At 41.2% G+C, this 23,048-nt stretch overlaps 1 protein-coding gene across 1 annotated transcript; it reads right to left on the bottom strand.

Moving 5' to 3' along the window:
• Positions 1 to 4,661: 4,661 nt before the first annotated feature.
• On the bottom strand, positions 4,662 to 5,240 carry LOC134954757 (olfactory receptor 6N1-like). Its single transcript, XM_063938674.1, has one exon. It carries the CDS (start codon positions 5,238 to 5,240, stop codon positions 4,662 to 4,664), a length of 579 nt encoding a protein of 192 aa, XP_063794744.1.
• Between the last annotated feature and the right edge of the window lie 17,808 nt (positions 5,241 to 23,048).

Below are 23,048 nucleotides of genomic sequence, written 5' to 3'. Positions count from 1 at the left end.
ACCCACCCAAATCTAACTCTCTCTGCACATGTTATATCTGCCCCTACCATGCAGTGCACATGGTTTTGCCCATCTGCTAACACATTTGCTACTACAACCAGGTCTGAATTAGGCCCTATATGTCCTAGCAAGCCTTCCCCACATGCTCATACTTGGCAAACCACCAGTACAAGCATTGGGGGCATTAAAGGGCCCACTGGTACCTGTAGTTCCACTGTAAGATAAATATAAAAATAAAGATAAGACATGCACAACTTACACAGTAAAACTTTAATAAAACCTACAGGCACACTCACACTTACATATACTTACAGTACCTACATCCCACGTAGCCATTCACGTCCACATGTCATGTTGAAATCCATAGGTCACCTGAAAAAAAAAGAAGTATACTCACCAATTTCTAGTGTAGACCAGACCATTTCAGTCCATGTAGGCATCCACAGGGTTAAAATAAAATATACTGCAAGAATCCCAGACCAGAACGGACAAGTACAAGTGTACACTTGTACTACGCAACTGCCAGGCCTCCACGTGACTAATGTCACTAGAGGATCCTGGCAGCCAATCAGGAGCTGCTGCCAGAGCAACAGCTTCATGATTGGCTTTGGTGTCCCAGGGCTCAGCCTACTGTATCACTGTTTGCCCATAGGAATGAATGGAGATGCTCAGCTCCATTTATTTCTATAGTGGGAAGCGCTTCACTAGATAAACCACAAGGGTCATCCCCAATTGACCTTGTCATTTCCACCTCTAACCACAGGAGGAGGGGGGACCCTAAACCCCCTGTTTAGGAGGGGGGCCCCATGCAATTTTCACACACTTTACACAATGAAGCGCTGCACTGATCTCAATGATCCAGCCAGGCTTTATTGTGTCCTAATCGGCATTGTTTTACAAAACTCCCCAGTAAAACACTGCACCGGAATATGAATTACATCTACATTGAAAAACTTGAATTGAACAAACACGGTAGTTTAGTAAATTACCGAATTCGTTTTTTTAAAAAGTTGCAATTTTAGAAGCCCAATGCCAGCCGAGATTGATATCGGCTGAAATCGTCTGAAGCACAATTTTTAGTAAAGTTACCCCTTTGACTTTGCTTATAGAACTATCGTACATTATATGGTAGTTTTTACTCTATGATCATTCTTTTCATGGTTTGAAATACACTGTTAATTTGAGAAGTTTCTTGTGGAATAGCTATACATAATTCCATTTCATATGTCCTTTTAAGTGATTTTTTTTTAAATTTATGCTATTCACTATTGCATTTTATATTATTACTAGGTGAATCATCGCGCCCTGCGGGCGCTCTTCACACCGTCGTAAGGGGCTACGCCCCCTTAACCCCTGTATGCCGTTCAATATATGTATTATATGAAGTATTACCTGCATTCCTAGTTTTGTGAGTGGTTAAATATTGCACAATGAAAGGGCGTTGGATGGTGAAGGGGGCGTAGTCCCTTGCGACGGTATGAACAGCGCCTGCAGGGCACATTGTACAGAATGCAGCGGGTGTGGGGGAGAACGCGGATGGGGTCGTGAGGCGCTGCGGGTGGGGATGTGCGGGGGAGTGGGATCCGGAGGCGGTATGGGTGGGGGAGAGCGGGGGGTGCCGCGGGTAGGGTAGGGGCAGGGGCAGGTACGGGGATCTGGCGGATGGGGGAGGGGGTTCCGGAGGCGCTGCAGGTGGGGAAGGGGCGAGTGCGCCATGTGGGGGGGAGGGGCAGGTGCAGCACATGGGGGAGGGGGTTGGGAGGTGCTGCGGGTGGTGGAGGGGCGGGTGCAGTGGGGCAGGCTGTCTGAAGGTGGTGCGGGTGGGGAAGGGGTGATTGCGCTGAGGGTGGGGTAGGGGGTCCAGAAGTGATGCATGTGGGGGAGGAGCAGGTGCGGGAGTGTGGCAGATGGGGGAGGGGGTCTGGAGGCGCTGCGGGTGGTTGAGGGGTGGGTGCAGTGCGGTAGGAGTTCAGGAGGTGGTGCGGGTGGGGTTGGTTGCGGGGAATGACTGCGGATGGGGGAGGATGTCTGTAGATGTTGTGGGTCTCCTGCGGATGGGGGTGTGCGGATGGGATGTTCTGTGGATGAGGGAGGGGCAGCGGAGTGGGGTGCGTGGGTGGTGTAGAGGGTCTGGAGGCGCTGCGTGTGGGGGAGTGGCAGGTGCGGCGGATGGTGGAAGGATCCGAGGGCAGTGCGGGTGGTGGATGGGTGGCTGCGGGTGTGCTGCAGGTGCGGTATGGGGTGAGGAGGCGTTGCGTGTGGGGGATGTGCGGCTGCGGGGATTGACGGTGGATGGGGGAGGGTGTCTGTAGAGGCTGGGGGGTCTGGAGGCGCGGAATGTGGGGGTGGGGTGGTGGTGCAGCGGATGGTGGAAGGTGGTGGATGGGCGAGTGTGGGGGTGCCACAGGTGGGGTAGGGGGTAAGGAGGCACTGGGGGTGGTTGTCCATTAGCAGCAGCAGGTCCGCAGGCCACCCAGGCGCAGTGTCAGGGTAACTGTGGGGTGTCCCTGCTCCCGCGTGAGGCGCTCTGCCTCACATTTCCCCCGCCCCCCCAGCCAGGCACATGTCCCCCCCCAGCCCAGCCAGGCACATGTCCCCCCCCAGCCAGGCACATCTCCCCCCCCAGCCAGGCACATGTACAGTATACCCCCCCCCCTCCAGGCACATCTCCCCCCCCCCCCCAGCCAGGCACATGTGTGTCCCCCCAGCCAGGCACATGTGTGTCCCCCACGCCAGACACACCTCCCTCGGCAGCTGGGGAGCACAGCAGTGTGCGCTGTCCCCCCCGCCAGGCAGACCTTCCCCCTCGGCAGGCACATCTCCCCCCCAGGGCGCCAGGCACATCTTTCCTCCCCCCCCCCCCCCCCAGGCAGCCAGGGACCCACTGTACCTGGAGGTCCGGACGGAGGGTTGCCTCTCTCCTCACTGGGCAGACGGCAGGAGAGAGGCGCCGGTGCTCAGGCGGGGAGCGGGAGTGACAGGCGCTCGGCTTCAGACAGAGCGTCGCCTCCCGCCCTCACATCTTCGGCGCGGTTCCGGGGGGAGAAGGGTGTGTGACGTCAGTAGCTTAGCCCACATCTGTGACTCCGCCCAGCGTTACGGCCAGCACAGAGTCACAGACTTGGGCTAATATATAGGAGATATTGTGCTTAGATTCACGCATGAGCACAATACCCTTTTTTTTACATTTTCATACTTCATGCTGATTTTATCTCTGTTTTTGCTCATGTCATTTGTGATCTAGTACGGCTCTTTTGCCAGTCAAATTATTTTACACAGCACCTATAATAGGGTATTATTGTCAATTGAAATGTAGCCCTTTTATTTTACTTCTCTTTCTTTCCTTCATGAAAGTTTTTATTTTCTTTAATAAATGACAATCACTACAAATAAATATTATGGCTTTATAAAAATAGGGTAGCAAAATGTGCAGTTTGCCATCCACAGTGCAGTAAAAAATATTGGCTGATAATATCACAATATGTATTTGTTTTTATACATCTATGTAGGCAATCGTGCAATGACAAGTACCGAAAAAGCTAGTCTTTTTGAACAGTCAGTGTATGGTTAACATTACATATCATAGTTGAGATAACTATTTATTTTTACGTCTACATAAACTGTAGATAGTTTATAGCAGAAGTGAGAAGTACATAAAAGGAGGAGGTTATTTTATTGAATTGATGGTATAAAACGTGCAATAAAATAGTTAAATATATCATACAGACAGAGCTTCTGTACTGTTTACAGAGTACTGTACCAAATTCACACATATATGTACAATAGTCTGAGCTTCTAAGTGTCACAGACGTTTTCCCATAGAAATACCCAGGAATAATGAGGTATCCAAGAGGCTTTAAGATAAAGACTAACCTTCAAAACCTACATGTACTGTATAACCTGGCTGAGATGGAAATAAAGGTCCTCATTCAGAGTTGATCGCTCGCTAGCTGTTTTTTGCAGTCCTGCGATCGTATAGTCGCCGCCCACCGGGGGAGTGTATTTTAGCTTTGCAAGTGTGCGATCGCATTTGCAGCCGAGCTGTACTAAAAAAATGTGTGCAGTTTCTGAGTAGCCGAGGACTTACTCAGCCACTGCGATCACTTCAGCCTGTCCGGGACTAGAGTTGATGTCAGACACCCGCCCTGCAAACGCTTGGGAACGCCTGCGCCCGCCCTGCAAACGCTTGGGAACACTCCCAGAAAAAGGTCAGTTGCCACCCACAAATGCCTTCTTCCTGTCATTCACCTTGCAATTGGCTGTGTGAATGGATTCTTTGCAGAAAACCCATTGCAGAGCAACAAACCACTATGTACCCGTGCGATGCACCTGTGCATTGCGGTGCATATGCATGCGCAGTTCTGACCTGACCGCAGCACTGCAAGAAATTAGATAGATAGATAGATAGATAGATAGATAGATAGATAGATAGATACTGTGGAAGCTGCTTAGCGCTGGTGTTTAGGTATACAGGCATGCAAATCGTGCACTTTATCAAAGAAGTTTATCTTGTATGTGATTTTCAATCTGGTGTGAGAGGACTAAAGGTTGTGAAGTACTTTTACTAATGTGCATCCCAATTTCTAATAAAATGTATTTGTTTATCCACTTCAGCAACTTTGTGAAAGTTATTTACAAAACCGTGCAGCATTGTGTTATAGTCACCCGGCTTTCCTCAGGGTTTTTAGAACAGCTATCTTTATTTCTTTATTTCTTAAGCTATATATTATAGGGTTAAACACTGGAGTTACTATAGTGTACATTAGTGACAAAATCTTATTAATGGAATTTGATTGCTGCCTAGAAGGCACAACATACACAGTAATCAGAGTGCCATAGTATGTTGAAACAATTGCCAAGTGGGAGCTACAGGTAGAAAATGACTTCTGCCTACCAGTGGAGGTGGGAATCTTAAGTACTGTGATAATGATACATATATAAGTGCCAATAATAAACATGAATGGGAAGAGGGTCACAGAGGAAGTAAAAATGAAAGTCTCTAGTTTGACAACAAAAGTATCAGAGCAAGAGAGGTTCAAAATGGGAGCAAAGTCACAGAAGAAATGATCAATCACATGCGGACCACAGAAATGTAACTTGCAAACCAGAATTAGAGTTGTTAACATTGAGAAGAAACCGCCAGCCCAACAACAAGAAGCCATCTCACAACACAATTTGTTGGTCATGAGGACGTTGTAATGCAATGGATGACAAATGGCCACAAAGCGGTCATAAGACATAACAGTAAGAAGAAAACACTCTGTAGCAGCTATAGAACCACATACATAGAACTGAGTCAAACACCCAATAATTGAAATCTTGTCACCACCACACCATAAAACCTTCAAAAACTTAGGTACAATATTTGTGGTGAACACAATTTCTGTTGATGAGAGATTACTGAGGAAAAGATACATTGGAGTGTGAAGATGGCTTCTACTCAACACCAAATAAATCATCAACAGGTTTCCAGTAACTACAAAAGCATAGACGGCAAGGAACAGGCTAAAGAACAAAATTCTGCTTCCATGAACAGACGGAAGTCCTACTATCCAAACCTCGGTGACTGTAGACTCATTTCTGCCAATCATTTTCTGGAAACAGAAAGAGATTATAATTAAAACAATGCTTGGTGATTAGAATTTATCATTAAAATTAGAAGAAAAAAAATATATGGTCCTATGCATGACTGAATGCAAGTCAGATGCAATTGCTACATGGAACTAAGTGAAATTATTCATTTGTATGTAGAGTTGGTTGCATTTCTACATCTGCAGCACCCCTATCCATATGCTTTGCATCACCAGCACTATCCTTAGCTATATGCAATGCACTGTAGCAGCCAAGTTCTGCCTACTTAATCACAAATGGAGAGGCAATCTAATCGCTTATGTCTTGCTTATGCTTGATTCCATAACACACACAGTACAAAAGTTGCAAGATGTGATTGGCAAATTAACTCAATTCTGCATCAGCCACAATAAGTCTAATGATGGCAACATTCTTATATAACAGCACTATCTTGGAATATTAGCTAAAGCTAAAATTACATAAACTATGACTCAATATAATTTGGGATATAAAACAAATACCTGAGCCCAACTGTAGGCGAGGTTTTCTCACCGCCGTCCTGAGATTACTTTGGAATGTTTTGGGCTGATCAGATACTAACATCGGTATCAGTAATTTGTATGCCTATGCAACAAAAAGTATACTGTACCTTATTTTCTATTTTTTCATTAAAGATTTTGAATTTTCATAATATAGCATTTTGTTTTTTATTCATCTTAGTAAATCTAGCAACAGAGCACATGCAGCAGCATGTATTGGCAGTCAGCCATCTGCGACTTTATGCAAATGCTGATACAAACTCCATCCCTGTGGTGGCCAAACGCGCAAGGACTGAGATGCCCCCTTTTAGCCTTTATGCATGCTATAATACCAATTGGTGCTTCCTTATATGCCACCATCAGACGCACCATCAAAACTTGCATCAGCCCAGTGACAGGTGCAGTTACGCCTTCTGACCATGACCCCCTAGGCCTCTGACTGTGCATCTGTGTATGTAGCCGCTTTCACTGTCATGCCCATTACACTCCCATAATACGCCCACTTGATGAACCATTGTGCATACGCTCTATGTAATGCATGCACCGTAGGACTTTCTAGAAATGTTTAGACTTGAAAACAAAAAAGCTCAACAACATGAACATCAGAATTATATGCGGAGTGCATGTGGCTCTTAATCACAACCATAATCTTGAACAGTACTACTACATCAAATGAGGGCATACTTGAATTTACTAAAGCCAGGATGGCATAACTTGAGTACAATACATTTAGTATTATCTTCCATATTCTAGTCCTACTAGTGTTTCTGTGGCATTGTCAAGGCAAAGGGGAATAATTTTTTCCCCTATACCTGGACTTTGCATTTCTGTAGTGTAGTGGACAGGGACATAAGTTCATACTAAGAGCACAGGGTTGAGATAGTTGTTGGTGTCTCCCCTCCACTTGCAATCACTACCAACACCCCCACCCCATCCCAGAAGCACCTAGATACACACTCTCTCCGAGGGAGCAGCTATTTGGGTTTATTAATTACCAGGGCCCGAGCTTGTTAGAGAATCCCAGCCTGGGTCATCTGCTATGGAAGACATGGTCCCCCTGTGCAGTTGTCTATGGGACATTAGGGTAACGGGAGTGTGCACTCAAAAGGAAGTATGTACCAATAGGTGCTAGCTGCTGCGGGAGGGGCCCTTCCTTCTGCAGATTACATTCATATTCACACTCCCCCCTCCACATTCACTTTCACCATCCCTGCAGTACCCCGACGGGAAGAAGGAGGAGGTGCTTATTATTGCTCTGGTATGCATAAAGCAAAACCTGGAGCAATGGAGGAGGCCGGTGTGCCCCTTTTAGGGCTATCATCCAGAGGCAACTGCCTTCCATTGTTTCCTGTACTTATGCCCTTGATAGGGGGCTATTGTCTGGTAATTTATGACACCTTAATGATACTCATCAAAAAAATCTGTTGGTATCACACCAGTGCACCAGCATTGACAGCTCAACATAATTAAAGATACAAATCTTCCTGGGAGATGACTTTGTAAACTACAGTAGAAATTAACTTTTCTATCAAAGAGTAAAAGTTAGATACAAAAAATGTCTCATTTAAAGGGTAAGGTGATAACCAAAGATCAGGCTAAAATGCAGAAGACTTTTATAGGATTTACAGTAAATAGCGTTACATCACTCTGCTTGCTAAAGTTGCCTCTGCCCCTCTCCAATCGGGTGTGGTATACAAGAGCTACAGGAATTAGATACACAGTCATTAGGTGGACCCCATATGGTGGACAAGCATATCAGGTCAACAGGGTCAAAAAGTGGACATGGAAAAGGTAGACAGTAGAAAAGGTTAACAGGTACAAAAGGTTAACGGTTAAAAGGTCGACATAGAAATGGTAGACACAGCAAATTACGACACAAGTTTTTCAAGTTTTTTGGTATCATTTTCTATGTTTCACAATATGTGACCCCTATTATATCAAACGTAGACCCTTGTGGTCTTGCATCGCTCAGTGTGCTTCGGACAAGGTGCCTTACTCTGCTACTGCTGAGCTCAGCACAGGTTACTATTCCCCAATTGTAGTCCATGTGAATGGTAAATAAAGCAAACATTTTAAAATATGTGGAAAGCCAAAAAACAATTGTGTCTACCATGTTTGTCAACTATTGTTATGTTGACCTATTGAACCTGTTGACCCTTTGACCCTGTCAAACTTCTGACCATGTTGCTCTAATGCTTGTCAACCGTATGGTGTTATCCTATTGGTTGTCTATCAAGACAGTGTAGATCTGTCATTCGGATACCCTCCACTCATCCTATTACAATAATTTAGCATTACCAAATAAAATATTGTTACGGCACTGCTCTGCAATTTTTACACACAGTGCACACTGTGCTGGAAACACCAACACTCCTTCCTGCTCTTCCCCACATCCCATGCAAACATTTTTTTTCTCATGATGCAAATCTAAACTCATTGGAACACATTAATTTTGCTACAATTTAATACTAACTTTTCTAAAGCTGGGTATGTGATGCTGTGTTCCAGCAATGAAGCACTGCTGTGTAATGACACATTGCATCTGCACTGCATGTTCTGCAGTACGTACTGCATGTTCTGCAGTACTACTGCGCAATATATCAATACATGCAACATGTAACTATATTTGCATTGGATGCGGAATCGTCCCATTTGATGTGCAGCACATTGAATGGTACAATTTATTGAACGACTGCAGGTTATGATGGATTTGGGGTACATATTGGGCCTGATTCATGATTGTAAGTAAAGCAAAAAAGCAACCAACTGGGCAAAACCATGTTGCACGGCAGGTGGGGCAGATGTAACATGTGCAAAGAGATTTAGATTTGTATGGGGTGTGTTCAAACTGAAATCTAAATTGCAGTGTAAAAATAAAGCTAACATTAATGGGATGCATGCAAAAGCAGCTAGTGTTTACCCTGCACAGAAAAAATACTGTACACATGTATTTGCTCTCCTTGCATGGCAACATGGTTTGTTCCAGGCACATTGTTACTTGTTTTTTTTGCTTTACTTAAAAACATAAATCAGGCCCACTATACGATGTGAATAATATATAATTCCAATCAACGTTGGAATAATATACAGTATCGTACAATAAATGTTATAGGGTGAACACATCTTAACTGTTCACTCGTCACACAATCACTTCAATTTCTTACTTTGTATAAACATGAATTATATTTAAAATACTGTGCTGCTTGACTGTTTCATGATGTTTTCATTGTATAATGATTTCCACTTCAGAATGCAACCTCTATATAACTACCCTGATCATTCATTTTATTAATAATGTTCTCTATATACTTTGTTTATGCTTAAACACTAATTATTTGGTGACTAAACATAGTCATTTTGATAGGAGCCCTTGTCAGCTGTTACACAAATATGAATAGTGCGATATTACTGTCACATATGATTATGGTAATGCTTCACTGTTCAGCATAAGCATGATTGCTGCTTTATTATTATTTAATCAGAATGACCATAGGTTAATGAAAGGTACTAATTAACCCTATCAGGCTATAATTAACCCAGCAAGTCAGAGCAGGCAGGCTCTTTTTAAACTAAAGTTAGAAGCACCCATTAATTCATTCATACATGAAAGGCTCTAATAACGCCTCCATCTAACTGATCCTAATCAAGTTGGATAATACTACCAATTAGCTCATTTGTGATCTTATAATTAATACCAATAATACACATAGTTTTATGGTATACAGGAATCTCTATAGTTTACTTTAATCACAGTCATTGTGTAAGTCAGACTGGATAGCATTTATTGTAAATAAAACTGTGTCCCTTCATTAACAGTTCCCTATTATTTTTGAGCAGTATTTTATTGGTATTTAAGCTCTTTCATTATTGAACAATGACACACTGTAACATAATAGTAGTATTAACAGTAGTAGTAGTAGTAGTAGTAGTAGTAGTAGTAGTAGTAGTAGTAGTGTTAATCACATAATAGTAAACCCAGAGCTGTTAGTCTTAACAATTAAAGTTTGTTATATTGTATCATATTCAATTATAACAGTTTATTTGTGGGTTGTATTAAAACATATTAAATTGATGCTTTAATTTTAATGAATTGTGTACACGAATTTTTTCAATTAGTGTTTAATTGTGTGAGAATCCCTGAAACATGTTGCGGTAAGACAGCAAGACAAGCATGCTACTCTTCAATGGGAACTAAAGTGATTGTCCAGTACCTGTATTATAATTACTTCATTTTAAGTTCAGTTTTTATTTATTAAAATAAACCTTGCAACTAATCCTACTCCTACTCCTTTATTCCTGCAGTTGCCATATACCAGTTGACTATAGAACATAAGTAAAGTTATGTGGTCCCCACTTCTGGTTCCTGAATTGGAATAGCAACAGGTTTTAAAATAAATCCTATTTCTTGAAGTTTTATACATGGATTAATTTAAGTACCATAGCAATGCTTTTTCAGTAGTGCTTCTCTTTAATGGAATAGTTATCATTATAAATTTGTGACAATATTAATACTTTTAATTTGAAAAACTGGAATTTTATTTTATTGTAATGACATGGCAGATGAGGACCTTAACACACAACATCATGTAACTTTACAAACTCCAATAATGAACTAGCGATTTACCTATGAAAAAGAAATAATATGTTGAAGCATGATTTTTTTATTGGAAAAGCTTATTTCACTTCAGATTAATGCAGAGATTGTATATAAAGCATGCCCTAGTTTTAATATTGGTTCTATACTTAGACTTCTGCAAAAACAAACAATAAACAAGTAAATGCTTCACAGAGTTACGTAACAGTAATGAATATACTGGTGGTGATCTTTCATAGCTGGAAAGAAAAGCATACCGTTACTATACAAAATGTCCATATCATCAACATCAATTGCTGGCAAAATTTTAGAAGAGAATTCTTGAAAATAGTCAGGAATTACACGTTTGCTGTAAATCGATACTGATTATATTTTTGAAGCTAGTTAAGTTCCCTTGAAATGAAATGCAAAATGTTTCCTGCTATACCAAACTGCATTTACACTGTAGCTCACTAGTGCTATTATTATTATTTATTTATACAGCGCCACAAGGTCTCTGCAGTGTCTAGCAAAGTACATCAGCAAATGAGCAAAATAAGAAACCAGCAACATACAGTACAAGACAATGTAGGATAAGTACATGGTATATGAACATTGCTGCATCAGGGGACAGGACACTGAAATAATCATCAGGGTGGCAGATACCGAGTGTTATGGTCTGATTTTGGGAATATGTAGTAGAAAATAGTCTAAAGGTGAACATCCTGTACACATCCAGGAGCAATATTGCATAGTGTTTCCCCTCCCGTCCCGGGCCGCTGATAAAGTGTGTACACACTGTGCAATATCACTTGCAATATCGCACAGTGATGTCATGCTGTGGCCGGGCCATGCATGCAGCTTTGGACGATAGTTCAAATTGAGCTGCATGCAAAGATGACACGGGGGTATGATAAAAATGTGTGGGACCGTGCATCGGTCATTGTATACAGCATACACACTGGACGATATTGTAAACAATATCGCCCAGGTGGGTAAAATGTGTATGCACCTTTAGAGAAAGAAAAGCACATGAGGGGAGAGGGCTCTGCTCATAAGTGCTTACAATCTGAAGCATGGAACATGAGAGATGAGATAGAAGTGAGCATGGAACAGAGGATTAGGGTGAGACATGGCCTGTTTTGATGAAGAAGTGGGTCTTGTATCCAACCCTAGAGTAATGTCTCCTTTCCATTGAACAATACATATGGTAAGTGAAAATACAAAATTCCTATTCGATCTGTAAAATGTAAATTATATTTAACCTAACACTACATTAAGTTTTTCTGTGACTTCCTTTAAAAAGGGAGTCACATTTGATTGATTGATTGATTGATTTATTGATTGATTGATTGATTGATTGATTAGATTAATTATTTTGAGTTCATCATTCTGGAACAGAAAAACTTGTTGGGGATCAAGGCTTAAGACTTTAAATAAATCACTTTGTTTCCTTAGGTCTCTCAAGTTTGTTGAGATGCTATTTATGAATCAAAGTAAAGGAAATTATGGAATAGTAATAATTTGAAATATATATATTTTTAATTAACACATCCTCATTCAAACACAAATTAGATTCACAAGTCATAATAATAGATTTCTTAATTGTAAAAAGCTTAAAGTAGCAGATTGATTTACTCATATTTTTGTAACAACTGATATTCAAGTTACAAAATCCAGTTTGTTTTAATTCTGATAATTAAAGTGTATCTGAATATGGGTAAATAGCCATTTTATGCAAGGTTTTAGATAAGGGCCACAAGGGCTTGGGGCTGAGGCTACAGTAGTCCTTATGCCCCAGCAGAGACTAGTGCATCTACAAATAAATGCAGCATCTGTTTATTACAAATTTCGTTTTACAAAAATAAAATCTAAATTTAGCATCTGATATACAGTATCATTTTTGTTGTAATTGCTTGCAACCCTTTTGTTGTGTTCACTGAAATAAAACTTAATTTTTTTACTGTACATACAGATCTTAATTATGAATTCCAATACAGTGCATAAGTCTCATGTTTCAATACCTATACTTATTCTACTCTCCTTTCATGCACAAATCTCTCTGTGTGATTGGTGTCCCATGAGTCTGTCAGACTTGCAACTGACAAATACATTTCTATAGAGTTTATAGTGCACCTTGCCAATAAAACGGCAACATTATGCAAATATGATTTTTTATGTATTAGCCATCTCCATCACCTAAAACTATTTAACAACGATTGATAGTGTTAATGATTATTTGCATGCACAATTGTCCATACAGTATGTTCCTAATATCTAATGCCTTATCAATTTTACATTTTGTAATATGTTAAAAGTGAAGTCATTATTGTGAATTTAAATATATAGCATCCAGTGATATTAAAATACATACCTTCGCAGATACAGGACATAAAATATTAATTATGTAATAAAACTAAATTCCTTGTAAAATGAAGGCCTAGTTCATCACACTTTTATTTGATTGCAGAGAGGGGATGTGTGCAATCTGTGTTCAACATTTTTCGTTTGAATCTGTATTAAAAAAGACTTGATAATAAAGCACACTGTTTTCTTCACTTTTTATTTGCAGAATGAATGTGTTCAGGACATGAAAACTGGATGCAGGGATCCTTTGGCTAAACATTATAGTAACAGAGTTGGCTATTTATTGTTACAATGTTTATAGGTTAATTGTGAATACTGTCCACTGAGTATAATTAAATAATAAAAATAACCATTGCACACTAAAAAATAATGTGTCAGTTCTGTAGTTTGGCTACATTCCCCGAGGTATGACTCCAGCAACGCAACTGTTCCATAAGGTAGCAAGAGGATTGTCATTTATATGCTGGAAAACTTTTAGATTTATGTTTGCAGTGACAAAAACTATGAAAGTTTCTCAGAGAAAAATTGTTAGAATATTTCCTATTAGAAAATAAAATCTCATATAGATCTATTATTTTGTGAAGCCTGTCAGCTGCATAATTAGATTTGTAACTGATTAATTATATTTCATCCATTGGTTTTGAATCCATCAAATAATTTGTCAATACTGAAATTAGCAAGGCAGGTTTTACAGAGAGTTATTCAGCTAGGTTCCACTAACCAGTTTGTTATCCTGAATAAATTGCAAAAAAAAAAATGGCCAAGCCTAGTCTAGTGATAAAAGGGATGATGCATGTGTAGTGAGATGGGTTTTGCAACATATGTATTAAGATAACTGATGGCATGAGCCTAAATGATCAAAATGAAGAATATGTTAACAGTATGAATAAGATGAAAGTCCCATTATGAAGAACAACAGAAGTTAAGGCCAGTACTCACTGGCCGATGTGAGAGAGATGTGTGCTGAGCGAACCGCTCAGGACACATCTCTCCCCATGCTCAGCACAGCGCGATGTGTGCTGATCATGCAGGGAGAGACGGGGGGACGCTCATTTCACCCAGCGGGTGAAATGAGTGACCCCTGCGGGTGAAATGGAGCCATGCTAGTCGTGGCTCCGTCTGTGACTAAGCCTGGACACTGTGAGCGTCTGTCTGGATGGGAGCACGCGCTTGGACTGAGACACTCTCCATTCACTTGAATGAAGAGCGTCGCCGTCCGGGAGGGCACGCGTGCCCAGACAGAGATGCTTACAATGGGAAGAGGCTCTGTGCATTCCCAGCATGACTAGGCGGACGTATTGCCTAGTCACGCCTGGAGTGCACGCCTGCGATTAGGCAGGCAAAGATAAGGGAGGCTCCATCTGTGATTTCCCCTTTAAAAAATGTCCAAGATCGGTCAGCATCCCGCACATCCGGCAAACTCGGGCGGCATTACATCCGGTCCATTGTGTGTGAATGTGTGTACATCTACTGTATACTCCCTCACCCTCTCCCCTTTCTTTCTCCATAGGTTCCACAAACAAATAACACCAAACATGGGGGGGGGGGAAACAAGCAAAACTAACAGCTGTATCAACACTGACACAAATAATTGTGAAATTAAAATAGAAAAAAGCCCTAAAGGAAACAGGTTAACATATAAACAAGTGACAATGCTACAAAATAAGATGATACAGTGACTCTTAAATATCTCAAATGGCCAAGAAATTACTAGCAAACACCTTTAAACTGCACCTCTCCAATCATCTAGCATTAAGGGGGTCATACCGACCCGATCGCTCACTGCAGTTGTTCGCAGCGCAGCGATTGGGGTGGAACTGTGCATGCGTCAGTGTGGCCATCGTTCCCTAGAGATTGCCTCTGCCTGATTGACAGGCAGAGGTGGTTGCTTGGCGGGAGGGGTGGCACGGTGGCTTTTGGCCGCTGTTTTGGGGGAGCGGTCCAGCCAACGCAGGCATGGCTGGACCGTGCGGGGGGCGGACCACAGCGGCTGCATGACATCACATGCAGCTGTAGCGACCAGGGGCAGCAACGTGCAACTCCCGGTCAGCCGCAGGAGTGGGCTAGCCCTGTGCTGGGCATCCCCCCCCCCCATGTCTGGGAATATGATCATAGCTGTGTTAAATTTAGCACAGCTACGATCAACTCCGAATGACCCCCTAAGTCCACTAAAAAATTAATGTGGACGTGGTCAAGGTTTTATAGTGCTTCTGAGGTCAAAATCCCCACGTTTTAGAGCCAACGGAATGCCACCAATGAAGGTCAGCTTTCAGACATCAGCATTTTATTTTTTGGTAGTTGTCAAACTGCTGCATAGTAATTCTTACCGCTAGGAAGTGAAAACTATTGGCAATTGAGTGTCAGTTCATTAATTTCTGCCATAGACTTCAATGAATAATTCTAGTTAAAAGTGAGTTAACCATGGCATTTTATCCTATCACAAAGCATTTAATGTACATTCACAGTGCTTCGGAAACACTTTGTTCACACATAAAGCCTTACTCATACAGTACATTGCTGGTATCAGGAAAGGTTTTGTGTAGAGAAGTACAGCATGGAGGAAATGCTTTTGTAGTGGTCTCTGTTTATTGTGAGATGGCTTTTCACATTATTGAGGCATACTCAAACAGTTGATTGGAAAAAGGACAAAGGGAATTATTGGAGATAAGCATATTTTGAATGAAGCTAATTATGTGGCAGAACAGGTCATTTAAGAACTGCAAAGCTTTGGCAATGCATTCATTTAGTTCAGCTTTTCCTTTATCATTGAATTTTACTATGTCTATGAATTATGCATTTTTCAAAGCTCAGGCAAAAATTATATATAAATTAATTCTGCTGTATAGTATCGTAGGTTAGGACTGGGAGTTTCAGGAATATCAAATATGAAAGGGGAAATTCTGTCAGAGAATAGATGAGATCAAGTTTTGCGATCAATAGATCAAGATTTGCTGTAAAAAGATGAGCTATACTGTAGTCAATTCCAGGATTATGCGGACATACTGTATTGAGGAAGTTTTAAACATGTCTCTCATCTCTCACTTCTAATACTACAGTCTCAAGCATGCCCATGGTTGCCTGGGTATACTAGCACTTCAGAAACTGCAAGTTCCAGCATGTGCTAGCATCCAGTACACATTGTGATAAGTAGAGCATCAAGGAGAAATTAAGTTAAAAACATACACCAAATGAGAAAATGTTTTAATACAAATATTATTTAACCACATAAATTCTCATTCCCAATTGCTCACCTGAGTTCTTCGAAAATGGATGCGTCCTCTTCATTCAATGTTCCACGGTTAAATAGGAAGTGCATAGCATTTCTATTTATACAGCACAGTTGTCACAGAGCTTCAGGTCAGACCATATGGATTCCACACAGTGGGGTATATTTACTCAAATTTAATTTGTGTAGATGTTGATCGATTGTTGGTCAATTTGATAATTTTTTTTGTCTCAGGGTCTAAATCATACATTTACAAAAAGATGATTTTTGAAAGTCTTTGAAAAAATATGTAAAAAATCATATGTTCGTAAATTTGGTATATTTACTAAAAACCGATCTTGGTAAATTTTTGGTCGATGTTTGATCGATTCTACTTTTCAGGGTCTAAATTCCACTTTAATTAATAGATGATTTTTTACATTTCTTTTAAACATAGTAAAAAATAATCTGTTCGAAAATATGTGATTTAGACCCCTTAAACACAAATTCAACAAAAATCAACTTTTAGTAAATATACCCCAGTGTATCTTACTTTATTGCACCTTGGTTTAATAGGTTAGTATGAAGAAGTATTTTATATAATGTATTAGTAAATCACACCCATTTTATACATACATTCCCTTCTATGCACACACTGTATCCTTCAATGCTTTTATTCTAAGCTGCGACAAACTCAAGATTTCTAAACGGGTTTTTACAAATGTTTGATTTGAGTGCAAATACAGTATGGCAGCACGATAATGAAGTATAATTAGCACTTAATAATTTATTATATGCCTTGTGACACCTAAGATAACACCTATCCTTGTGTATCAATGCCTACTTCCCTATAGCTTGCGAGCAGGGCCTTCCAACCACGATACCAAGCTAACTGCCACCATATGCATACACATGTGTGTGGGCTGTAATTGTCTGACACCATAAGTATTTCTATAATGCCAGAGTCTACTTGCTGCCTGAGAGGAGGGGGCTTGTGTGCAACCTCTCTTTAAATGCTGGCTGACACCCATGGCAGTTTTTCAGGTGAATATAAGAAAGAGATGGAGACCCATGATGCCCAGTTCACAGCGAGAGTGTACTGAATACCAGACTCACACACCTAGCATAGCACTCTTTGAAAACAGTACCCACAGGCATTGTAGGAACCACCAGCACAGGACTATATCAATAAGAGGGAAAGATGACTGTATTGTTGTTGGAGGATATTTTCGGCATGCACTGTTCATATATTACAGTAGTTAAAGTTTGAGAACTGATTTTTTGTTTTGTTTAAGGGACCTTGTCATAGGCACACGCAGGGGGGGGGGGGGTGTTCTGGTTGCCCAGAAACCCCCCTCCACCTGGCCATAAGCTTAAATTATGACCACTATAGCAATAGTATATAATACAATAGCCAGAGCTGCCACCACAACATGCAGTGAAAGGGACAGTTCTGTCTCCTACTGGTTCTATTATGTTTGTGTAGTTATTTATTATGGGATGTTTAACATTTTGCTGACCACTTATGTTATTTATATTAGTTTAATACATTTGATACAGCGTATAACATGCACTATAAATATTGTAATTATTAAAACAGTACTCCATACACTATCCAGTGTATAAAAAGACCAAGCGGTTGTCAAAGTCAGAAAAATATCTCTATGCACACTACCATATTTGCACCTCATACAGGTCCGTGCTGCACATGCGTACACTCTCCCGTGCGTGCGCATACTCGCTGTCGCGTGCACCCGCAGGCGCACGATGTGCGCATTTACGGTAGAGTTTATGTGATCGTAGCGTGCGACTCAATCGTTACATATTTTCACTATATAATGTATTTTGTAGATCATGGTCCCTTTGATAGATTCTGAAAGTTTAGTTAATGTAGCATGTTCCTGGACAGAGAGATCCCTCTTTGTATTGTACGAAGGGTCCAACAGGGGTCATACAGTGATGTTTAGTATCCATCGGAAGAGTATTTAATTAGCAATATTCCGGTGTTGGTTTGAAGCGGATTAATCGCTCGTGCGAATAGTTATGGACATAAGAAGTTTATGTCCATTTACTATTATTTGCACTTACTTATTCATGCGGCGGGAAACCCAGTTTCCCACCCACCTGAGCAGTTGGAAATCGTCACAGCCCACCTGTATGAATCAACCTATGACCTTTTGTTATGATGCGAGGAGGAATTCCTGTGTCCAATGAACAATGAGATTGTAGGGACCATTGAATTGTATTGTGTGTGGGGCATAAATAGACAAGCCGATCACATCCAGCTCACTCTTCAACGGTTCTCATTGCTGAAAATCGGGAGCTGGATGTCCAGAGGCGCATGCGATCGTTCCCCTTGTGCGTAAGTTTTCTCTGCAATCATATTGTCTTTCTTGTTATTATGGGCCATATCTCTCTCTCTCTCTCTTCTCCTCTTTCTCTTATTTTCCCTTAAAACGTAATTGTATTGTATTGTATTTCCCGTGTAGTTATCTGGTTAGTTAGTCTATGTTATATTGTAGTGTATGACTTGTATTGTATTAATTCTTTTGCAAGTATAACATTCATAATATATATATAAGGCATTGGACCCTAAGCACGGTATCTGTGTATTTCTTATAGTGTTAAGTATTCTCAGAGCGTCGGTGACGCTCGAACAGCTTTTAAGTTAATAAGGTTATACTGTGCTGCATTTACACTCTATCACTACACTAAGGTCTTACTGCATAATACACTGTTTATGGTTTAGATATAAAGGTTTAACATTGTGAGCGTCAGCGCCGCTGGTGATCTCCTCGTGGTCCCGAGCGTCCGCTACGCTATAGCGAATCATTACGTTAGTCGGCAGCCAATAGCGTGCCTGCCCGTGATCTCTTGGCCGTGAGCGAACGTGACGCTTGAGCGTCTCGACTACGGCTAAGCGATTGTTACGCAACGTGCGTACCCTTACGGTACTCCATACGTAAATAGCGTACAGTGTTCTTAGACCTCATAAAGGGTATTATATAAGATAAATATTTAGCTTTATCAATTGGCTGCTCGTCCAGTCCTTCACATATCTCTGCTAGGTAATTTCAGCAGACATTATCCATCAGCAAAGGGCGGGAGATCATATTCTTCGCAGTGCTGACGGGATAAGCGTCTGCTTCGCTTAGTAAAGGGTGCTGAAGGAATCCGGGAACCGGAGGTAAGAACAACACACTAGTGTCTTTTAAAACTATTTATTTCTGTTTTGTATACACACGCATATATCTGCATTCCTTTTTCGTGTATATTCATATCACTCTCCTGTTTGCCATTGTATAATTGATAAACGTGCTGAGAAAGATTTGTTGCTATTGGTAGTTAAAGAGTAAAAACGATACATTAAGGGGCAATTTGTAAAACACACGCACAGCTTCGCCTGAGATACAAGGAAAGACCTGTGTGGTGCTTGGTAGATGATTACAGTTAAAGATCATCTACATTGATAAACATGCTAATTGTATTTTTGTATGGCCAGCGTATACGTGTCTCTAACAAAAGGCTGAGACTCGCGAACGCAACACAAAGGCCGACGCACGCAGCGTATATTACGCAACGGAGCGTCTGGGTACTCCCACCGAAACTCAAATCGCACAATAGCATTGTTTTAGTGGGGGCGGTATAGCATAGTCACGTGATAATAGCACAAATTGATTTCAGTTTTTCCAAAACTTAGTTTAAATACCTTACTTTACTGTAATGCCTCTGGGGACAGCTATCAGACTACGGAAAATGATTTTTCTGATCAGAAAACTATAAGAATGATAGTGGGTTGAAAACGGTATGAGTGTATTGAATCCCGCTTTGTGAACTGAGTGATCTGGGTGATCTTTGGTGGAACGTGATGAGCACGGTCTGAGTGAAAACGTGCAACAGAGTGTGATAAAGTTTTCGTTGTATTACGCTCTGGCTGTTTTGGAGCACAGTAGGGAGACTCCAATGATCCTACCATTTATGGGCAACAAGTGTCTATAAGTGGTACGATTGGACCGCACGGTTGTATGTGTGACCAATAACGCAACGTGATATGAGGTAGTATATCCATGCGTAAATCTTGCCCTCATACGTGTTGTAGGGAGCACATGCAAGCGTGATTTGTGTAAAGAAGGGAATTTTCACTGGTCTCTCAGGAAAATCTCTAGAGATAGGGCCTGTAACGGTTACACGTGTCTGCTAAAAGGGGCGGATTCGTTGTACTCGGAGCAAAAGGAGTTCAGTGGAAGAGCTTTAAGGATTTCCACCGTAGACTTCTGTGTTTGGTGCATTTTAGGAAGTTTTACTGTGTTAAAAAAGGTCCACAATGGAAGCCAAGTGTACAACACAGGGACGTTCAGCAGTCAGGGTTCAGACTGCAGAGGCTTGCAGACCCCGAGGGTCTGCTCGGTTAGTAATGTGGAGGAGGTATGGTCCCCACACTGAGACCTTTTGTGATGAATGGACACGAATGACTGCGGGGGTTAAGGCACCATTTCCCGGGATAGGTAGTTTTGACTTAGAGGTATTGCATAATTTAAGGCGAAGGATCTGTCTCATAAAATCCTGGAAACAACGAGTTAAACATAATGATTGTTTACAGATATGGCTACAGGAAAGTGACATGCAAAGAAATGTAACTTACATACCTAACTTTCATCCTGAGAGGAGAGACATGGCAATGGAGAGGATTATGGTTGCGGAGAAAGGCACAATGGGGTGCGATAAAAGTGCACTTAGTAACTATATTAAGAATGAATGTAACAAACGTAATAAGGTTTATAAAAATGAAAGTGTTAAATGGACAACTATTAACCCATGCAAGTCGCACCCCTTGTTAAACTTTCCTCAGGAACACCAACAAGAAAGTGAGCCCAGCACAATGTCGGAGCCTTTTCCAGCAGCCATCACACAAGACATCCAGGTGGACGCGACCAAATCGGTAAAGACTGTAATCAAACCCCCTAACGGAGGGTCAGGTGAGGTCGTGTCCACAGGTACGTATGGTATTATACATCACACACAAACAAATGTACCTCATATCGTGGAATCAATTCAGAATGACGTTACTGGACTTAATCCTGTCAGGGTAATTGCAGTACCAAATGGGAAAACTGACTCTTCAGGAGTCACTCCTGTCAGGAACATCGCCATGTACTGCCCCTTTTCCCGAACAGAATTAAGAACAATTCTGTCTGAATTTCCTGATCCCAGGAAAGACTTAGTTGCTTGTCAAAAATACATTAGAGTGCTAGGAAACACTGCAGAGCCAAATAACAAAGATTGGAGGACAGTTTTGAGGGCATGTTTACCCCCCGATGTTGATTCATTGAAATTTATCGCTGATTGTAAGCTAGATGAAGAAGTACCACTAACAGACAAGTATAACCAAGATAATGTAAAAAGAATCAATCTACAGTTAGGAGTATATTTTCCTACAGTAGTAAAGTGGAATAAAATCTTTACAATAAAACAAAAAGAAGGTGAATCCGCATCAGAGTATTTTCACCGGGCTCTGCAGGATATGGCTAGGTACACTGGTATAGATGACATTGAAACTAACGTACACCACAGAGAGGTAGCTGTGTCTGTATTAATGGACAGCTTAAAAGACACACTAAAAATTAGGGTACAAACCTCTATACCTCATTGGAGAGGTATCTCGGTGGCTGCATTAAGAGAGTCCGCTATCGAGCATGACCAAAATATCCAAAGAACCAGGGAAGCACAGGGAGAGCGGTTGATGGTACTGAGCATCCAAGCACTAGAGGAGGCATCAAGTCGACCGGAACCCCAGGCCCCTAGCACATGGAGAAAGCCAAGGATTTGTTATCATTGTAGAAGAGAAGGGCATTATGCCAGCAACTGTAATAACCCACATAAAGTCAGACCCCCTAGACCAAGAAATGAGCAAAATTATAACACACACAATTATAATCAGGGATCTTTTAGGAAGAATTTTGGGCCACACCCATGATGTGTAGTCAGGAAAGGTGATCATTAGGACTGATGGTAAGCCTGAGGTAACGGTTAATAAATTGGGAGGTCATTCACTGAAGACACAGGAATGACAAGGTGAAACGTTGTAAATGTATTTGTGAAAAATGTTTTTTTCTCTCTCTCTCCCCATCTCTGACGATTATTGATAGGACTCAAACATTGCATATCTACTTGGTCTTTGCAGAAGTCTACCAAACCCCAGCATGACCTATCCGCATCAATGTATTCTGGCCAGATACAGAGGGTGGAGTATGGAGGTGCTGGTGGGAGGGACTGCGCAAGGAAACCATTGGACATGTAGATATGACAGCCTGATGATCTGACAATGTTTTAAAATGTTTGAAAAAAATTTTTTTCCTGTTGTTCTCTGTTGATTTATGTGATATATATATATATGAATTGTTCTCTCTCTCTTTTGTTTTTTTTGTTTTCTCTCTTCTTTCTCATGTTTTCATGTTTTAAAGATGGTATGTCACACATCAGTTAGACAAATGGTAATGCAAGATTTTTGCTCCTTACAGAGAGATCGCTGGTTTGGAAGGAATATTGCATCACCGGAATGTTCGGTTGGAAGACTGAGAGACAGCACCTTTGAGATGACGACAGAACAGGAAGAACGACAAAGACTAGAGAACTTAATTATCGTAACAAGTTTCTCTCCCCCTCAAACTGGTTTTCCTGTACCCCCATTACAAATTTCTCCTTTTCTCCTCCTGTAAGATGGACTCGCCTCAAGAGACTGTGATCCGTGTTTTCATGTTGACCCTGATGTTGACCAGAGCAGTCTGTTTCGGTG

This window comes from Pseudophryne corroboree, chromosome 1, assembly GCF_028390025.1.
Source record: "Pseudophryne corroboree isolate aPseCor3 chromosome 1, aPseCor3.hap2, whole genome shotgun sequence".
NCBI classification, from domain to species: Eukaryota; Metazoa; Chordata; class Amphibia; order Anura; family Myobatrachidae; genus Pseudophryne; species Pseudophryne corroboree.
This window is presented reverse-complemented; position numbering and strand designations above follow the sequence as displayed.

What these genes read in the sequence shown, in the direction of transcription:
- LOC134954757 (XM_063938674.1), bottom strand. Translation starts at nt 5,240, where the DNA reads ATGTCTTATGACCGCTTTGTGGCCATTTGTCATCCATTGCATTACAAC.